General features: G+C 35.7%; 5 protein-coding genes across 5 annotated transcripts; 1 reads left to right on the top strand and 4 right to left on the bottom strand.

The window, feature by feature from the left end:
* Positions 1-742: 742 nt before the first annotated feature.
* On the bottom strand, positions 743-1,817 carry LOC125208605 (non-specific lipid transfer protein GPI-anchored 16-like). The gene is made up of 3 exons (XM_048108257.1): positions 1,512-1,817; positions 1,291-1,419; positions 743-1,066 (listed from the first exon to the last, which is right to left on the bottom strand). Exons 1-3 carry the CDS (start codon positions 1,813-1,815, stop codon positions 852-854), a joined length of 648 nt encoding a protein of 215 aa, XP_047964214.1. The 5' UTR covers positions 1,816-1,817; the 3' UTR covers positions 743-851.
* Positions 1,818-4,868: 3,051 nt separating this feature from the next.
* LOC125206040 (late embryogenesis abundant protein D-34-like) lies at positions 4,869-5,991 on the top strand. The gene is made up of 3 exons (XM_048105314.1): positions 4,869-5,234; positions 5,306-5,626; positions 5,705-5,991. Exons 1-3 carry the CDS (start codon positions 4,920-4,922, stop codon positions 5,858-5,860), a joined length of 792 nt encoding a protein of 263 aa, XP_047961271.1. The 5' UTR covers positions 4,869-4,919; the 3' UTR covers positions 5,861-5,991.
* Positions 5,992-10,792: 4,801 nt separating this feature from the next.
* Positions 10,793-12,217, bottom strand: LOC125204000 (40S ribosomal protein S18). The gene is made up of 4 exons (XM_048102540.1): positions 12,125-12,217; positions 11,856-12,016; positions 11,142-11,330; positions 10,793-11,047 (listed from the first exon to the last, which is right to left on the bottom strand). The coding sequence occupies exons 1-4, from the start codon at positions 12,125-12,127 to the stop codon at positions 10,942-10,944; spliced, it is 459 nt and encodes a 152-aa protein (XP_047958497.1). The 5' UTR covers positions 12,128-12,217; the 3' UTR covers positions 10,793-10,941.
* Positions 12,218-13,792: 1,575 nt separating this feature from the next.
* Positions 13,793-15,615, bottom strand: LOC125204001 (40S ribosomal protein S24-1). Its single transcript, XM_048102541.1, has 5 exons — positions 15,476-15,615; positions 15,270-15,387; positions 14,689-14,859; positions 14,161-14,247; positions 13,793-14,010 (listed from the first exon to the last, which is right to left on the bottom strand). The coding sequence occupies exons 2-5, from the start codon at positions 15,381-15,383 to the stop codon at positions 13,969-13,971; spliced, it is 414 nt and encodes a 137-aa protein (XP_047958498.1). The 5' UTR covers positions 15,384-15,387; positions 15,476-15,615; the 3' UTR covers positions 13,793-13,968.
* An 876-nt stretch (positions 15,616-16,491) lies between these two features.
* LOC125203999 (pre-mRNA-splicing factor 18-like) lies at positions 16,492-18,722 on the bottom strand. The gene is made up of 2 exons (XM_048102539.1): positions 17,726-18,722; positions 16,492-17,381 (listed from the first exon to the last, which is right to left on the bottom strand). Exons 1-2 carry the CDS (start codon positions 18,560-18,562, stop codon positions 16,971-16,973), a joined length of 1,248 nt encoding a protein of 415 aa, XP_047958496.1. The 5' UTR covers positions 18,563-18,722; the 3' UTR covers positions 16,492-16,970.
* Positions 18,723-19,153: the final 431 nt, after the last annotated feature.

A 19,153-nucleotide genomic window follows, 5' to 3' on the forward strand; every position in this document is an offset into this window, starting at 1 on the left:
CTGTATTCTCTCGGCAGACTATTGCAAAGAATGTCTCTGATCTTTGGAAGATTCATAGCCGCTGCAAAGCAATTCCGCTTTTCAATTTCCTTATGGATCAAGGTACGCTTCCGCTCTACAGTTTATGCTCCTTCTCCGTCGTTCTCGGTTAATCATCATAGAGAGGTTTATGTAATTGTTCATTCAATTATTCCAACATATACTACTAATATAGTACTAGTAAATAGGAAATGAAAGTTCTACTTTTATGTTGTACGTGTGAAATGTGTGAAATATCCAATTTTATACTCCCTTCGTTTCATAGTAACAGAGACGTTTCGTTTTGAGTACTCATTTTAAAAAATAATAATAAATAGTTAAAGTGGAGAAAGAGTAAAGTAAGAGAGAGAATATTGTAGATAAGACTCTTCACTACATTATTCTCTCTCTTACTTTACTCTTTCTCCACTTTAAATATTTATTATCATTTTTTCAAAATGAGAGCTCAAAACGAAACGCCCCTATTACTGTGGAACGGAGGGAGTATTAATTAATTGAAAATCCGAATATCTGTTTTGGATATGAAATTCAAATTGTTGATTAAATTAAGAGATTTGAATTATAATTTATTTCAAATTTAAATATTTTATGATACTAAATATTGAATTTGGAACTAAGTGATCTAATTTCAATTCGACACCCTCGATATAATGAATTAATGATACCAAGCAGAGTCCGGCAGAAAAAAGTTTTAACATCATGATTAAATTCAAGAAAATTTGAAGTTTCATTGGTCGATGATGCTCGAAATATTCATGCTTTAATTTGACGAACAACAACATTACATGCAAATATATTATTGATCAGAAGAATTAAATAGCAATAATGCCTGCAACCACTAAAACAAGATATGTCATTGAAACGGCAAATAGCTTCGAAGCTGATGAGTTGTTGTTCACCACTGGTCTAACCCCCGGATTTGCACCTGGACCTAATGGGAATTTTGGAGGAGGAGGAGACGCCGCCGCCGGTGCAATATCCAAGCCTCCGTCTGGCGGCGGAGCAGCCGCACTCGCCGCTTTAGAACCTACAAAAAAATTTCAACTCTTAAAATTTGACCAATGCTATACACGATTTCAATTCTACTAACAACTCCCTCCGATTCCTATTAAATATCTCATATTTGAGTAGTAAAAGTAAAATGAGATATATATTGAAAATCGTCCAAATAAGGAAATACTATGAGACATTTAATAGGGACTAGAGGAAGTAACTCTTTTCCAACGTAAGATAATTCAAAATCGCAATTACCTTTTGGAGAATGAGCATGACGAGGAGCAGAAGCAGGTACATGAACACGAGGAAGGGCCGGTTCCGAAGCAGGTGGCGCAGGCGGCGTAAATAATACCGGACCTGGAGCTGGTAAGGGAACACCGGAGGCTGCAAAACATATGATCAAAATAAAAAATCAGAGATTAAACCTCAAATTTGGTAATGAAAAAATGGAGCTAGTAAATTAAATTAAAAGGTACATTTGCACTGCATAGGGATGGAGGTTCTGCAAGCTCGTGGCAGAGTACTTCCTAAGTTGGCGTTGATGAAGGGGATGGAGACGGGCACGTTTCCGGTGATTATGAGGCAAGCGCAGTCCATGTTGTTTTCGACTAGCGATTTCAAAGCGTTGCAGCAACCCCGGCTCGGAGAGGAACCGGCGACGATACTCAAGCATGGTGTGAAGCTGCTTATCATGGAATTGCTGCATGCTGTGTTGATCTGCGCATTTGTCTTTAAAATCGAAGATAAGATTAACACAATTGGGAGGATTAATGAAGCCATCTTCAAACAAGGATTGGTGTCGATGGCTGGGATTTGGAGCTTTTAAATTGGTTTGGGTTTTTGAGGGTAGATTTGAAATTGGATTTTTGGAGCTCAACTGCCTTGACTCAAGTCACGTTTATTCCATCTGCCATTTCAGGTGGGGATAGGTAGGAAATATTCTAATCTGGTTTAGTAGCTAATTTTACTCATTATATTTAGCAATGTACTAATATAATTTCAATGCATATTTAGTAAAGTACGATAGAGATATAATAAACATAAAATAATTAAAATGTTTTTAATAGAGAATTATCTAAGGTCAACTTCATTAGAGAAAAACATACCTAAAATGAGAGGTGACCAGTATTTGTGGACGAATAAAAATGAAAAAATATGACTACTATTATGAATGGAGAGATTATATGAAAGTTTGGATTTTGAAGAAAAATACAATAAGTAGGATCGTCTACATATGGCTGTAACGTGTCGGGTAACCGGAAAATCTAGCAAAATATTATCAAAACTCAGAAAAAAAAATTGTGTGAATTTCTGTAGATATTTTTCTACAAGCGTTCGTAAATGCGGTAGAAAGTGCAATTTACATAATTACTGGTACTATGTAGAGGTTATGAATTATTTATTCCTTGATAGAACAAATTAGCTGGTTTCAAAAGTAGGCCAACGAATTAGCGGAAATATTTATTATTGTCAATTCATCATGAATTAGATGATGATTCATGAATTTCTCAACTGATACCAATTTGTCGGGTATATTTAGAAGGGAAAGTCCTATATATATCTTCCAAACTTCCACATTTCTTGGCCAGTTGGTCTTGAAGAATTTTGCAAAACTGCTGCCCTTTCAAATCTAAGGGTAAAACGTAAAGAAAATTTTGATAATGAGAACTCTAGCCAATTAATTAACGAGACCATTATAATTTATTATATCAAGTTTTTTGACAAAAAAAAATCAAAATAGAAAAGGAGTATTCTGTATATATGATGAGTCACAGTTTTGGTGCATCTATGAACAGTTTCGTTATTGGTGTTGGTGGAATTTTGTCCTTAATATACGATGCACATTTCTTTTGATGTAGTATCAATTTTTTAAAAAATCATGTGATAGATGCAACTCTTCCGTTGCAATTACATCTCAGCATTCTTGAACACAAAAGTTCAACTCCATCTATATAGTGCTTAAGTAATAAGGCTTAATTATTATTAATTACACATTTCAATGGGTTAAAGCATACACACTGTATATGAATTCATGCCCGGCCTGGCACCACTGTCTTCGTCAGCAATGCATAAAATATTGTCTCAAATATTAGTATTTTTTTTTTGGCATAAAATAAAGTTATTAATTAAGAGAGAGAATGAGATGATAATTAGATGGAGAAATAAGAGAAGAGAAATGAAAATGAATAAAAATAGTCAAATTTGCCCTTGAGACTAAAAATAATAAAATAGAAAAAAATTAGTTTCGAAAAATGAGTACCTCGAGTAAATTAAAATTTTAAATTAAAAACCTCTATGAAATTTATTTTTATGAAATAGTGCAAATATGCATTATACATTACCATATACTCAAAATAAATTGTCAGCTTCATTATCATTTATTCTCATAATTCAGTGAAATTATGAAGCAGCCTGATAAATTGTGTGCTAAAAATCACTACCTTTCAGTCTCTCACAAACCTTTTACAAATACCAGTTTCTCAAATCAAATTTCGTAAATATTTTTTACATCCTACAATATGGCTAGGAGGGATTGTAAGAGCCAATTGCCCCTCCTCAATATTTCCCATTTATACTAAAGTTATTAATCAATTTTAAAAAAATAGTAGTAATTTTCTTTTTTTTTTTTAGGATATTCAACCAAGATTTCATACTCCACTCAAGCCTCAGCTTTACTCTATTAGTTGTACCGTATTCCTAAATTTTATTATTCATTTGATTATTTATTTAGAGAAATTTGAATAATAATAATAATAATAATAATAATAATAATAATAATTCACTCGGTGGCTTCAGGGTCTGTTTTAAAATTCAATATGTAAGCTTTAATTATACTCCTTCCATCTCACTTTACCATTTCTGAATATTCTACCTCAAAAGTCTCGATTAAAATTTTTCATAATAAACCTTATATTCCACTAACTTTTTCTACTCACATTTTATTATTATAAAATTAATAATAAAAATAAGATCTATATTCCATTATCTTTTTTCACAAAATGTTTCATTACATTTTTCTAAACTTATGCCACACTCAAATGGGATTCCTCCAAAAAGATGGAGGGAGTATTTTTCTTTCCTTTATTTAGTCAGAATTTGGATTTATGTAGGTACCATTTTCCAACAATAAATACAAATATCACATTGTATTCTGAAAAATTGAGTCATTCGATAATGGGATTAGAACGAAGGAGAAATAAAAAATTATTTAAGTTAATGTATTTTTATAAAAAAAATGAATGGGTCTAAAACCAAGATTTGGGTATATTTCGTGTATCAATAGGTAACTAGTTTCATAATTTTTTTAAAAAAATTATATTTACAAATGAATAAATGAATTATGAGTTTAACTTATACTCCCACGATTCCATGGAAGATGATTTATTCCTTGGATCATGACATTTTAGATTTCATGTTTTTTTATTTTATTATAAATGAATAGAATAAAGTAATAGGAATCGAATAAATTAAATCAAAGATAAATGTGTTTTTATATTTAATACTATTAAATATGTTGATTGAAACAGATTAACTACACCCCAAAAATCGATCGATTCCTAAATCCCAAAACTTATACTACTACACATTAATCACAACTGAGTTGGAATACGTACTAAATTTAACCAAAATAAATTACTTAAAGATTGGGTGTGTTTATCCAAAAGAATCAAAAAAGAAAAAGGAGATTAAAGGTGTGAAAGATGAGCAGGTGTAAGTTGCTACGTCGCTGACGTGTACCCTTAATGCCAACGAAGCAGCCACCGCTTAACCACCGCGCGCCACCCTACAAACTCAATAGTTACTTAATAAACCTATATATTAGCTTGTCAAATTCAACTTGCAAACACAAATTAATCACTCAATTTCAACCGATTTCAACAATCATGAGTCAAGAACAGCCGCAGAGATCGCCGGAGCCCGTCAAGTACGGCGACGTCTTCAAGGTCTCCGGCCAACTCGCTTCGAAGCCCATCGCCCCACAGGATGCCGCGGCGCTGCAGGCGGCGGAGACTGCCGTCTACGGCCATACCATCAAGGGTGGTCCCGCCTCGGTCGTCCAATCAGCCGCCGACTTCAACGAACGCCGCGGCGTGGTTGGCCACGACGACATGACCGGCGCCGTAAGAGAGCATGGCGCAACCATCGCCGAAGCCAATATCGGAGGCTACCGTGTTGTCACCGAAGCTATTGGCGGTCAAGTAAGTTTTGTAATTCTTGAGATTATTGGTAAATTTATGTGCCTCATTTTTAGTGGTTGTATATAATGTAGGTGGTGGGGCAATACGGTCTGCCGGTGGGAACGCAAATTGATCAGTCTAAATCGACACTGGCGGGTGAGGCTGTCACAATTGGAGAGGCACTGGAGGCAGCAGCTCTCTCCGCGGGAAACAAGCCGGTTGACAAGAGTGATGTTGCTGCGATACAGGCGGCCGAGGTTCGCGCCACTGGGCTTGGCCACGTTGTGGCTGGGGGCGTTGGGGCTGAGGCCCAATCCGCGGCTGCACACAACATGCAGGCCACCAGGGATGAGAAGAAGACCATCCTCGCCACCAGGGATGAGGAGAAGACCACGCTCGCCGATGTTTTAACTGTAAATTTGAATCTGAAAATCAGATTAATTTGGTTTGATTGTATCTTATTCCGTTACGCGTGATTTATATTTTTGCAGGATGCGAGTGAGAAACTGGTGGGTGATAAGCCGGTGACAAGGGAGGATGCGGAGGCGGTCATATATGCTGAGGCCAGGAACAAGGATGATCTATCCACCAACCCCGGGGGCGTTGCTGCGGTTGTTGCCGCAGCGGCAAGGCTTAATCAGAAGTGACTTCGTTTTTAGAAGCTTGTTTTGGCGACATATGTAAATATGGTGCAACCTTTGCTGCTGGTGTTGTACACCTTTTTCTACTCTACTAAATTACTGTACAACTGCCTTTCTTATATAAATGGACTTGCGCATGAAATGGTCCGTGACTAAAACACTTGAATCACATAAGCCTCACTCATCTGTTGTAAAAGCCCGAACTTTCGTATCTTATTATTGTTACTATTATTATTATTAGCCTAAAGAAAAAGCCTTATTATTGTTACTATTATTATTATTAGCCTAAAGAAAAAAAACATATAAGTGATGGTTGTAGTATTTAAAACCTACCCTTTACGTTTATAGAGAATTATAAATAATAGTTGCTTTGTTCTCAAACGAACATTTCAAGTATTTTAAGTACTATTAAAGGATTAGATCTAAATAAAAAGTTCATACTGTTGTCTGACATATCCATCCGAAGTCTGATAAAATTCTATTATATTACAATTAGAGAGAGACGTGCAAGTCTCGGACAGTCTGTTTGACGACAATGCTCGTATCCCAACGAAGTCCAACACAGTCACCAATATCCCCAAATGATGTTCCTACATAATATGGGAAGTTAGTAGAAATTATAGTTAATGTCCGGATCAAAATATATAGTAATATGGATTAGAGAAGACTTCATTTGGGAGGATTCACACATCATAACAAATAAAATAATGAGGAGCTTGCAAGTGAGTAGTATGCATATAATTTCTCAAATTCTTTTACGCCAACATGTCATATTTTTGCATTAAATGAAAATATCATCACAAGATTTGCTAAAAGCAATGGATGGAGCAGATCATGCAAAAAAAAAAAAAAAAGCAAGATATCAGACCTCTGCAACAAGATATCAAATCTTTGAAAAAGGTTGCCTATATCCAACTTGCCATACAAGGCTAATATATCTATAAATAGAAACAAAATTCTTTTCTTTCTTCCTCTCGATCACCTTCACAATACTCCTACAAAGTTACCTTGAAACTTATTCACACACAAAATCAGCCTTGTACAACATCAAATTAACTTGCTAGTGAAGATAGAGTAAGATACCCAAAATCCATCACAAACTTGGAAGATATTTTAGGCAGTTAAGCCTTCCACAAGTAAAACCTCCCCATGTTAAAACCCCCTCCACTTGCACAACAACTTGCAAGAGAAGAGTCAGTACTCTATATAAACCCCAAATATTTCCATTTTAAGCAACACATCGCTGTCAAACACATTCTCTTCATACCACATCACTCACATAGGATAGAGTAGTACAAGGAAGAAGAGTTGAAGAGGAAGAAGAGTTGAAGATAATTGTAGGATGAAGCCTACAATCAACAACACGTTTTCCACCTATCATCAAGGTAAACATCCAAACCATTTCTACTTTCTTTCATACACATACATACATCCATAATTTGAAAGTAGAATCTGCCCAAGTAACATCAACAAATACACGTCAAGTTTAACATCATCTTCCACCACTAAGCCATCCATAACAGTAAGACAAATGCCCCAAAATCACCAAATTCATGAAATGAAAGGAAGGAAGCATACACTCTAATGACTAGTTAATTGGAAAACTTATCTCACGCATACGAATCTGCTGGATTTCCGGCGAATGGACTTAGACAACCCATCGACACGAGGACAGCCCCACAACCCCGATATGTCACCGATTCAATGATTTCAAGACCTTTACAAATCTACAAGTTAAAAACACCAAACTGAAATTCAAGATTTAATCTTTAGAAATAAAACAAAAGGGGGAAATGATAAAATTGGGCATTCCTTACCTTTCGGGAGTTCGGCGAGGAGGCGGCGACTGTGGTGGCTTCGGGGGAGCTGCTCCGGCAGCGCGAGGCACGAAGAAGAAGCGGCGAAGCCGCTGCCTGTGCATGCACAGCAGCGGCAGCGGCAAATCGGGAGAGAGGGGGGCTGAGGCGCTACGTAGCAGCGGTGATCGGTGATGGCGGCGGATCCCGAGGGAGAGACGTAGAGGGCCACGACGGCGAGCGGCCGCGCAGACAGCAGCGGCGGCGGCGTGAGCAGTAGACGAGAGAGGGAGGAGCGAGAGGGAGAGAGAAAAGAGAAGGGACGGACGGAGGAGAGAGAGAGACCGCCGGAGGAGGAAGAGGAGGAGGCGACGCGCCGGAGGGAGGCTGGCCGACGGTCAGCAGCAGGCAGGAAGGAAAGAGCTCTTTTCTCTTTTTTGTTAGTCTCGATAGAACGAGGAAGGAGAAGAAGGAATGAGTGGGTTCTTTATTCGAGCTAATTATTTAGTGATTTGGGCCTAGAAAAAAGGAATTGAATGTAAGCCCAATTTTAATTGGTGCTGCACTAAATAAATAGGGGTTAGGCCCAATTTTTGAATTTAAATTATTTTGGGTCTAAAATAAAATGGTTAAGTAAGCTAAGATAATTAGTTGTGATCCGAGTTATTATAGTTTTGCGTAAAATTTGTAGCAATGTATGAAGTATCAATTTAGTCGAAGCCCGAAAATAATAGAAGAAGAAACATCAAATAATATATGAGTTTTAGATGTTTTAAAGGATAAGCGAAGAATGAAATGGGTTAATTATGAGGCATGCATTCCTATTAAAGTTTAAGAATTTCTTGAAGTCTGATTAGTATATCATATTATATTGTTTTGTTTCCAAAAAGGTTACCTTTGCAAGTTAAAGTCCGAACGAGAATTTCAAGTTAAGAAAATTCAACGAACGATGTGAGCTTTCTTATACTAAAAGTACAAATTATATTTTGTGAAAAACTCGAACACATGTTCGTGATTTTAATGATGTTGTCTTGCCATAAATGTTTTGTGTATGATGTCTATCTGTTGGCTAAGGCCAAGTGAATTATGAATGATGATATATAAGTCGAATTCGGGTCCCAGTGAGGGTGGTGTCCCCGCTCGGACTAGTGTACACGGGATACCTCTGGCCGTGAACGGACGGCAGAGAAGGTGACCGTGGAAGGTGGCCACCTTCCCGGCACAAGGATACCTCTGTCATGATGGCCAGGGAAGGTGACCGTATGAGAACACCATCTCATCGGCACAAGATGATCAGATATGGCTAAGTACAGGAAAAAGGGGCTGCAGCCCAATGTGAATAATTTTAGTAAGCTCAGGTCTTTTCAATAAAACCCCTGAGTGTTACTGTGATGATGGCTTGACAATATTTTTAAATGTATATGTGTATTTTTCGGCAATGTGTTCACTGAGTACTTTTGTACTCAGCCCTGCATATATTTCTAAATATGCAGGTTAAGCGGTGACGACGAGGGGCGATGTTGAGCAAGGATGACGAATGTGTTTCCATTTGATAAATGCTTGGATGCATCGTGTCTTCATACACGGTGTCATTCTCTCTTGACTCTTCCGCTGCAATGTAAATAACGAGCTTATGTTCCTTTGTGTCATGCACTCTGATATATTTTGCCAGTTATTCCAATTTAATTTCATTCATATCAGTTTTGCCAAGATTCCCCTTTCTCCCCCGCTTCTTTAATCCTTCCCTAGTCGCGATAAACCGTGTTTGCTATCCTTAGCAGAGTGCGGTCGTGACATCTGTACTCCATTCAAATAAGACATTAGCCTCATTAGAGCATCTCTGTCCTTGCTCTTAAATAACAAGAGCGGAGGTGGGCACTAACCCACTTTTACTTCTTGTCCTCAGGCAAGGGCACACATCCACAAGTTCAAGGATCCCACCATTCTATTATTTAATTTAAATGTTTCAATTACTACAAACATTTCTACAATATAAAAATTACTTAACTAAATTCTAAAAAATAAAAATTACATAATTAAAATCTTAAAAAATAAAAATACATAATTAAAATCTTAGAAAATAAAAAAATACATAATTAAAATTCTATAAATTAAAAATTACATAATTAAAAAAATCTCCGTGGAGGACTATTAAAAAAATATATAATTAAAATCCTATAAATTAAAAAATTACATAATTAAAAAATACCTCCGTGGAGATTAGTCCTCTATTCCTAATGTGACCTCCTAAAAAATAAAAATATATAATTAAAATCTTAGAAAATAAAAAAAATACATAATTAAAATTCTATAAATTAAAAATTACATAATTAAAAAATATCTCCGTGGAGGACTAAAGAAAAAAATACATAATTAAAATCCTATAAATTAAAAATTACATAATTAAAAAATACCTCCGTGGAAGATTAGTCCTCTATTCCTAATGTTCTTCGGAGATCCGGTATCATTGGGAAAATTGAAAAATAAATTAAAAGTGTGTAGAAATTGGATATAATTAATTGGGAAGTGGAAAAAAAATATTTAAAATTGATTTTTTTTAATTAATTTTGAATTTTTTTTTAAAATAAAAAAAATCTATGCCGTTGGCCAATCGCAGCCCGCCACGTAAGTCTGCTCAGCGGCACGGACGTGCTCTTATTTAAGAGTAGCAAGGACGATGAGCATCCTTGCCAGCAGGACGGACAACGTTACCGCTGCGGATGCTCTTTAAACAACCTATTTTCTAGACGTATAAATAACAAAGAAAGCACTATTAAAAATTTACAAGTGGAAAATATTGTTTGCACCATAGCTTTTTGGACAAAAGAATTTATGGACACATAATAGAGTCCGACTGTTTATTGGTCCTACAAAACCAAAATAATCTGTGAAAGTCGCTCTAACTAGCTGTTGAGTTAAATCACTAGTGTTTCCCACATAAATAGCGACAAAGGAGATGCTACAATTCACAGGTTAGTCTTGTCGAGCCAAATACAAACAAAAAAATATTGAAGGAATTAAGAAACTCTATCCCAAATGTAATTCAAATAAATTAAAGCAGAAGGAAATCAACTTTCAATACTATTTCAAAGGAAGCTGAGTTTAACTAGCATTAACGATCACAAACATAGCAAGTACTCGGTGAATCAAATTATAAATTCTATTGGCTTGTCGTCCTACGTGACAAAACTAAAGCAGCATCAAAAACTCAAATCCTCAACAATACCAATCTCAGATAATATATATGTGATAAGCCAAGAAATACATAATAATGACAGAAACTGAAGATTCTCATCGCTTCTTTGAGACACCAACTGTCTTTCCTCTGCGACCAGTAGTCTTAGTGTGCTGCCCACGCACGCGAAGGCCCCAGTAGTGACGCAGACCACGGTGGTTCCTGCAGGGATCAAACAGGAGATGCAAGCATAAGACGAAGAAGAAGAAGAACCACTTGTAAATACCAAAGAAAGTGCATATTTGTAGAATCTGACCTGATCTTCTTCAAACGTTCAAGGTCATCCCTGAGCTTCATGTCCAAGGCATTGGAAGTCACTTGAGAGAACTTCCCATCCTTGTAATCCTTCTTCCTATTCAGAAACCAGTCTGGGATCTTGAATTGGCGGGGATTGGCCACGATCACCATCAAGCTATCTATCTCAGCAGCAGAAAGCTCACCAGCTCTGTTCAAGTTATAAATCAAACAACTTTAACACATATTCGGAAAGGTAAACAAGATACTTAAAATAAGTAGGCAAAACTTCCTTCAAACAGACAATCAAATCAAATGAATTACTCAAAATAAAAATATAATCAATGTGAATACGGTATAAAATTCACAGGAATAAATATGAATCTATCTAGAAACGATATATATAAAATCATATTCATTCGCTATTGTTCACCAATAAAGTAGTACTAACATTTTGATACCTAAAGCATATAGCAACTGCAATCATTCAATGAAATAATGGTTGTGGAATTTCTTATCAGGAAGCTCGTTGCTACACTATATCAAAGTTCAATCGATTACGAAATTCAGAATTTGCAATTATTCTTCCCCTCTACTATGAAAAGGGGCAATAAAACGAAACTAGCTATTTCAATTTGCAATAGACATCACAAATTCCAAGTAAAATTAAATCGAAAAGAAAGTACCCTATGAAGAGAAAGTATTGAAAACTAAGACATTCAATTAGGAGTGAAACCTCTTGTTCATGTCGATATCAGCTTTTTTACAGACAATGTTGGCGAAACGTCGCCCAATACCCTTGATCGAGGTCATGGCGAACATGATCTTCTGCTTGCCATCGACATTTGTGTTCTGCACACGCAGAATGTGCTGGAAATCCTCGTTGGCAACAAGCGACTGCAAAAAATGAAGAGTTAGCAAAAATAAAATACAGAAGAATCTGTAATTGGAGAAGAATATAGCGATTAATCAAACAGAATCCCGGTGTGATTTTTACAGACGAACCATTGCACTGGACACTGAGCCGGCGAAACTCCGATTGAGAAATTCAAAAACCCTAATCTGGTGCTTACATTGCACTCTCCTATTTATACGAACCCTAAGTCCATATGTTTGGGCTGGTAATGAATTGGGCCGAAACATCGGCAGAAAATATGGCGATAATTAAAATTTAACCAATATTAATTAAATTTCCAATCATAAATTATAAATTGAATGATTATAAATTACATCCAAACCCATTTAATTAATTTAATTAAATAAAATCTCAGGCTAGTAGTAATAAAATCTCAGTATACTACTATAAAATAAAAGCCTAACGTTGGAACAATTTATAACAATAATTTTTCGTTCAACATATGTTAATATTTGTCCAATGGATTTTCCATTAGCATCATTGGCTAATAAAATGTCGATTGATTGGTATACAATACTATAAATTTTATATATCATTTGAAGGTTTATTTTAATTTATTATTTATTTTATAATAAATGACATTTAAATACCATGTAACCAATTGTTGAAATTGAAAATAATTTGTATTATCTGCCTATATAAATGACTTTTATTGTATTTTTGTAAACACCACTTATTAAATATGTAGTCCATAATGAAAATTCCGCTTTCTCTCCCCCTTTCGTTCTCTCTCTTTGTTAAGCATTTTATCGGCATTTTTCTTCATTCTCCTTCAATGAAGAATTATCCATCATTTTCTTCTCCATTTTTCACAAGCATGCCCTAGTCGATGATGGAGTTTATCTCTTTATCACCTCTCTTGCCTATCCACGTGATGGAAGTCCGATATGTTATTCCTGCCCACACGTGAGGGGGCGTGTTAAAACTATTAAAATCTTGTCCCATATTGACTTAGTGATGATCATATCTCATCCATACAAGGATGGATAATCCTCCCCCTTACAAGTCCTTTTAAGGGGTGGGTGACTCATTTCTAATTCCAATTTTGATTAAGTTACTTTATTAAAATATTTGAAGATGTTACATTATAAACAATTTACAATACAAAATATTATGTCACCATCATTGTGCTAATAGTTAGGGATGACAGATCGTGCAGAATGGGATGATACCGGGTCAACCTGATAATGAAAAAAATGGGTGATGAATGGAGTATTTATGTATGAGTTTGGGATGAATTAGAGGACAAAAATTAATAAAAATTAGAAAGAGAACAAACGGTAATTAAACAGCAATATTTGAGGAAGTTAAAAATTTTATTTGTTTAATTTTTTTTTCAATTTAAAAAAATCAAAATATTTAAAACGGCCAAAACGATCATCCCTTAACCATTCCGTCCTAGCAGGAAAGGCCTGCGCTGATTATAGGATACTATTGTGGATGCTCTCATAGGCACTCAGACCCTGTCTGCCACCTGCCTTTCATAAAATGGTCATAGCCTCCCTCTCATAGAGAAATAGAGAATTAAATTTCACCTAATTTTAAGAGTAATCCGAGTAAGATTTTCAATGCAAAGTATAATAATGAAACAATTTTGCAAAATGACTACTAGTAATAAATAAATTGAATGTGTGTATAAGTTGACCAAGTGTGAGGATGTCAATCGAGTTAGCCCAGCAGATTTTGGGCCAACCCTACTCAGGATGCAGGTGCAATACTAACCAATTTCAAAACAACAAACAATGAAGTCATGAATCAATTCCGAAAGAATAATAATCTAAGATGGATGGTAAATTTGATTCAACACAGCTTTCAAACATGAAAGTAACACCTCAAAATTTCTGCGCCACTTTAACTAAACATCATAAAAACTAACGCTCTTATGATATTCTTCAAGAATGCAAAAAACAAAATACATAAAATGCTAAAGTACTTATTTCTTCTTTCCAGCCTTGGCAGCATCTCCAGCCTTCGTCTACACAATGATGTAAAACCAATGTTAGCATTGCAACCGGATCGTGTCAATATGAGGTCCAACAGAAGAAAATAAAGACAGGAGTTTTTCATGTCTTGTAGGTGAGTACAAAATTTTAGAGGGCTAATCACAGTGAAAGGACACTCATACCTTCTTGACACCACGGATCTTCTTCGCTCTGTTCTTGCGTTCTTTCATTTGCTTCCTTGACTTCTCAATCTTGGTGTCAAGGCCATTCTGAATTCCAAAAGTGAGTAATGTTAGATATAGGAAACAATGACTTAAATCCAACATAGATAGAGAAACCAATAGCCTGTTAAACATGACTTATGCTCTGATTTTGGATGGAGTTTACATGTTTGAAAATGAGAAAAAAAAAATCTTAGAACATACTTAGTCTGTACATCTTTGAAACAATATAAAGTAATTGCATCATAAAATTCTCAGACAAAAATAACTAAAATATGTTAATCCTGGTTGCAAAAACAGGTTTATAATTCAATGATTGAAAATAAAATAATAAGCTACACACCCATCAAATAATACACAAAATTACACCACCTGATAAGAAAATGTTTATTAGTTTAACTGACAGTGCTAAAGCTATTAGCTAAACATTTTCCCAAACTGATATAAGCACAGATAAAGAAATTAAGTTAAATAAAATAGATAAATTACCCTGATTAGTCTGTATTTTGGCTCAAATTTCTTAGCATTTTCTACAGAATCATAAATCAAGCCAAAGCCAGTGGATTTGCCACCACCAAAGTGTGTTCTGAACTTGAACACAAAGATGGCATTTGTATCCTTAACCTCGTACATCCTAGCCAACTTCTCCTTCAGCTCAGCCTTCAACAAAGCAGAGATATATAAGATAAGGAACATACTTCCTAGATATACATTCTTGTTTTCAAATAGCTATGTTGTTAAAAAATCCTATTACTTCTCATGCTCCATTAACATATTCTTTAACATAAGAAGATAAATGAAACACTATTGCAAATCAATTGAACTGTTATCGTCTCACCAAACAAACATTAGTCAAAAATATGTATTCTCTCCTTATCCAAATCGAGCTATTTTCGTATGACATCATAACAGTATACCTAATTACATAGTATTTCTCTAACATCTATAAACACTAAAAGAATTGCTAGCATACAAATATATGTTTATAATACTTCTGAGCTAAATAATGTAGCAAAAACAAAAATAATGAAGGTAAATCAACAATGAACAATGTAATAAAAAAGACAGACCTTGGAAACATTAGCTCTTCCTGGATGCAACACATCGATGATGAATTGCTTCCTCGAGAGGAGGCGATTTGTCATGAACTTCCTTGTTCTAATTGTGACAGCCTTGTCCGCCATTTTCCTGCAAAAAATTACAGACATAGATTCGAATAAATGTGTCGATTAACTAGTAAAGGAATGCAAGATGAGTCGTATTCGAAGAGAAATACGGTGTAATTAGCAGATTCACGCCGTGCTTCGCCGCTTGGATAGGATGTGATTCTGGCTGTGTTGGCGGTTTTCAGAGAAGGGGGGAGCTTTGACCTTAACATTGGGGTTTTGTAAACGAAACGCCATGGGCTTAATTGGGCCCAATTCTACTGTCAATGTATATGGCATGGCCAACCAGCCCAAATGTAGTAATAATGCCACTTTTTAGAATTGAATCGTATTCATAGAATCAGAGTATTAAATAATTTCTCTAGTTTTATCGTCCTCAGATTATTGCGGGATTATATGAAGCCATGAATAAAAAATACATTCATCGCTACAATGTAAACATTTAGGTATATTATAAAATTTAAATATTTTTATATACTAACTCCACCATGAGGCTTTATATTGCTAACTATTTAAATTGTTAACTTTGTTAGCTCATCAATGCAGTGTATTAAAATGTCAATACAGTGACATTAAAATATCAACACAATATATTGAAGTTCAACAAAATATATGTTGACATTTTAATGTCATCGTATTGACATTTTTAATACATTGCATTGATGAGTTAGCGAGTTAGCAACTTAAGAAAGTTAGCAATTGATCACCCCCAACTCAACCTATTCTCCATGCTAAAATTGTCTTGTTTTCAAATACGAAACTAGATATTTACATACCGAAATTTATGGAATAGTATAATATTATTAAAATATTTAAATTTTTAGGAGTATAAAATATTTTATAAATTTTTAATATAAAATATTTTATAAATTTTTACGAGACGCTAGATAATAGTATAATTAACAAAATTTCAATAAATTTTCATTTTCAAATTCGCTCATGAATCACAAATTAAATTACTATTTTATTCGAACTATTTTATTCCAAAATCAATAATAAATCAAATTACAATTCAGAAATCACTACTATAATTTCATTGAAAAAACAAACAAAATGAAAATTAAATAAAGTAGCGAGCTCTAAATTCACTATTCCAGTATTCCTAAACAAATGGTCATCTAATCAATTGAAAAATCAACACTTATTTAATGGAGTAAAAGTTTAACAAAATTCGAGGAGGTAAATAAAAGCAGTTTAAATAGAAAGGAGAGGGAAAAGAAGATGAATTACTGAGCATTCAAATTGGGACGGAAACATAAAAAAAGAACTAGCTGAACTCGAGAAAAGGGAAAGCGTAGTTTATCTGTAGCCTCTCCCTTTTTACCTCCTAACTTTGCCTTTGTAATTTTTTGGTTCTTCGCATATTCCCTTGAAACTTCCTCCCCTGTCTCATCATCATAACATTTCTATCTCACAGACACTCGAGAGCGGCCATTACAGGGTACTGATCAGTGCTGGCCAAGCCCCCACTGGAGCAACGACTTAACCTGGGGGTGCATCCACATATTTAGTTTAAACCCTTCTATTGAATCAAAGTAGTCCGGAACCACTTTCTAGTTTCTATCACAAAGATCCAGCTTTACACTTCTTTTAAACATGCTAAACTTAGTCATCCTTGGGAGCAGCCATCAATAGAAGCTTCTCCTCAGCTTGTTTCCCTTCCGACATCATCTCCTCCGCTAACAGCGACTGCAGATCACTACCGTTGGCTAGGCTGTTGAACTCCACAGCTTTGGAAGGCATTGTTGGATAGCGTCGTTGGGCAAATGTCATCAGCCTTTTGATAGATTGTAAATACTTACGAGTAGTCTCATCGTTCATGACGTGTGCCACACTGTTGGTGTAAATCTTCTCACGCGCAGAACGTTCGTGGATACCAACCATAGTCACTCCAATGGGCCAGGGTGCATTCCCGATGGCCATTTTGATGTAGTGATCCATTGCAGCTAGGTAGTCACGTTTCATACAGCACTTGACGACAATCATCAATGCTTGCCGGATATCATCAGGAAGAACCTACAAATGAGGGAAAAAAAGCAAACGAAAGTCATTGATTTCCACTCCCGTGTTTATACTGAAACAATCAAGCCTAGGCATCAATGAAAAACTCAAATGCATAAAATGAAAGAAGAGGTGTAATCCTATCCTAAGTCCTAACCTAACCAGTTTCTCCTCTGTTCATCACCATTGCACATGATGACAATACAATTTGAAATTTTGATGCATCAATTAAAGCCTAGATAAATCATTCACTCAACACTCCAACAAATCATCAATTCAAAATGTATATAAACAGGCTCATTTAAATATGAAATTGAAATCAGAAGACTAAACATTACTGAATTACCACAACAACTCACCTTCTTTCTGCAGAACTTGAACAATGGACTCAAATAGCGAGCACATTGCTTAAACGTCGCCACCATCGACTTCCCTTTGGCAGTCCTCTTCTCCGTCTCGGTCATCTCACGAAGCTCCTGATTCCACTCATTCAACAACTTCTTGAAAAACACCAGAATCTTATCCTCATCGCACAACTCCTCAAAATTCGCCTTCATTCTCTTAACATCCTTGTCGTGATCAGCCCCGGACGATGCCCCGTCTCCGCTGAGATCCTTATCTCCATCCCCACCGTCCTCATCATCGCCAGCATCCTCCCTCGACTTCCTCTTCCGATCACTCACAATCCCCGATTTCTGCCGCTTCTTCAGCTCCACAATATCCCGCAGGAAGTCATTCGTCTGCCCTTCCGTGATATCGTCGTCGACCTCGAAAAGCCCCGTCTTTAGCACGTACTTCAGGCGGTCGAGCCTCGCCTCATCGTCTTCGCCGAAGAGCGTCACCGGCTGTTTCAGGAACCGAAGGCGGCGGATTACCTCCTGCTTCGGCAGATTGAGATTGTCGATGTTTTGCTCCTCGATTAGGGATTTAGAGGAGGAGGAGGAGGATTCGGTGTTAGGTTTGGCGTTCTCGGTGTTCGGATTAGGGTTTGACGATGATTTCGGATCCTTGCTGTGATGATCTTGCTGCAGCTGCTTCTGGCGGAGGGCTTTAGCCTCGGATTCGCGCTTCTCCTCCTCCCGCAGGCGCTGGAGGCGTTTCTGCTCGATTTCCGAACGCTTGAAAAACTTCTTTCCGCCGACGTCCTGCGCCAGACTTTGCTTTTTCTTCATCAATTCCTGCTTCAGAATATCCATGATTCTGATTCGATTTTCAAAACGAACCCTTCGCTTCGGTGAATTGCAGATTGTTGCAGATTGGGTGATTGCTCTAGGGATTTATTCTGGTTGGATCGGAAAAATTCAATTTTGGGTGAATTTGAAAGTAAGGTCGATGAAAGGGAATAAACCTTCTCTTATTCGAATAATTTTATGATAGTACTCCATTTTAAACTTTAACTAGTATTACATTATCTTATTATCTGTGCTATGCATAGATTAATATATTTTATTTTTAATTTTTAATTTTTAATTTATTAAATAAAATTAGAATTAATATTAATACCGAATAATATGAATAATAATTCTAGTTATATAAGAATAAAAAATCTATACAAATCAACAATAAAGCATAATAAATTTGAAACAAATCACATAGTAATATAATGTTTAAACATTAAATCATGAAGTAGGAAGATAAAAATCTATTACAATAAAGAATTAAACACAATGGATAATTATTATCATTTTTTTAAACTTCTTTATACACTACATTAACTTTAAAATTAGCCAATTGTAATTTCAACATAAATTTTTTAACATGGATCAACTATAAAGTAACATAGATGG

The sequence above is a fragment of the Salvia hispanica genome, chromosome 2 (assembly GCF_023119035.1).
Source record: "Salvia hispanica cultivar TCC Black 2014 chromosome 2, UniMelb_Shisp_WGS_1.0, whole genome shotgun sequence".
In the NCBI taxonomy this organism is placed as follows: Eukaryota; Viridiplantae; Streptophyta; class Magnoliopsida; order Lamiales; family Lamiaceae; genus Salvia; species Salvia hispanica.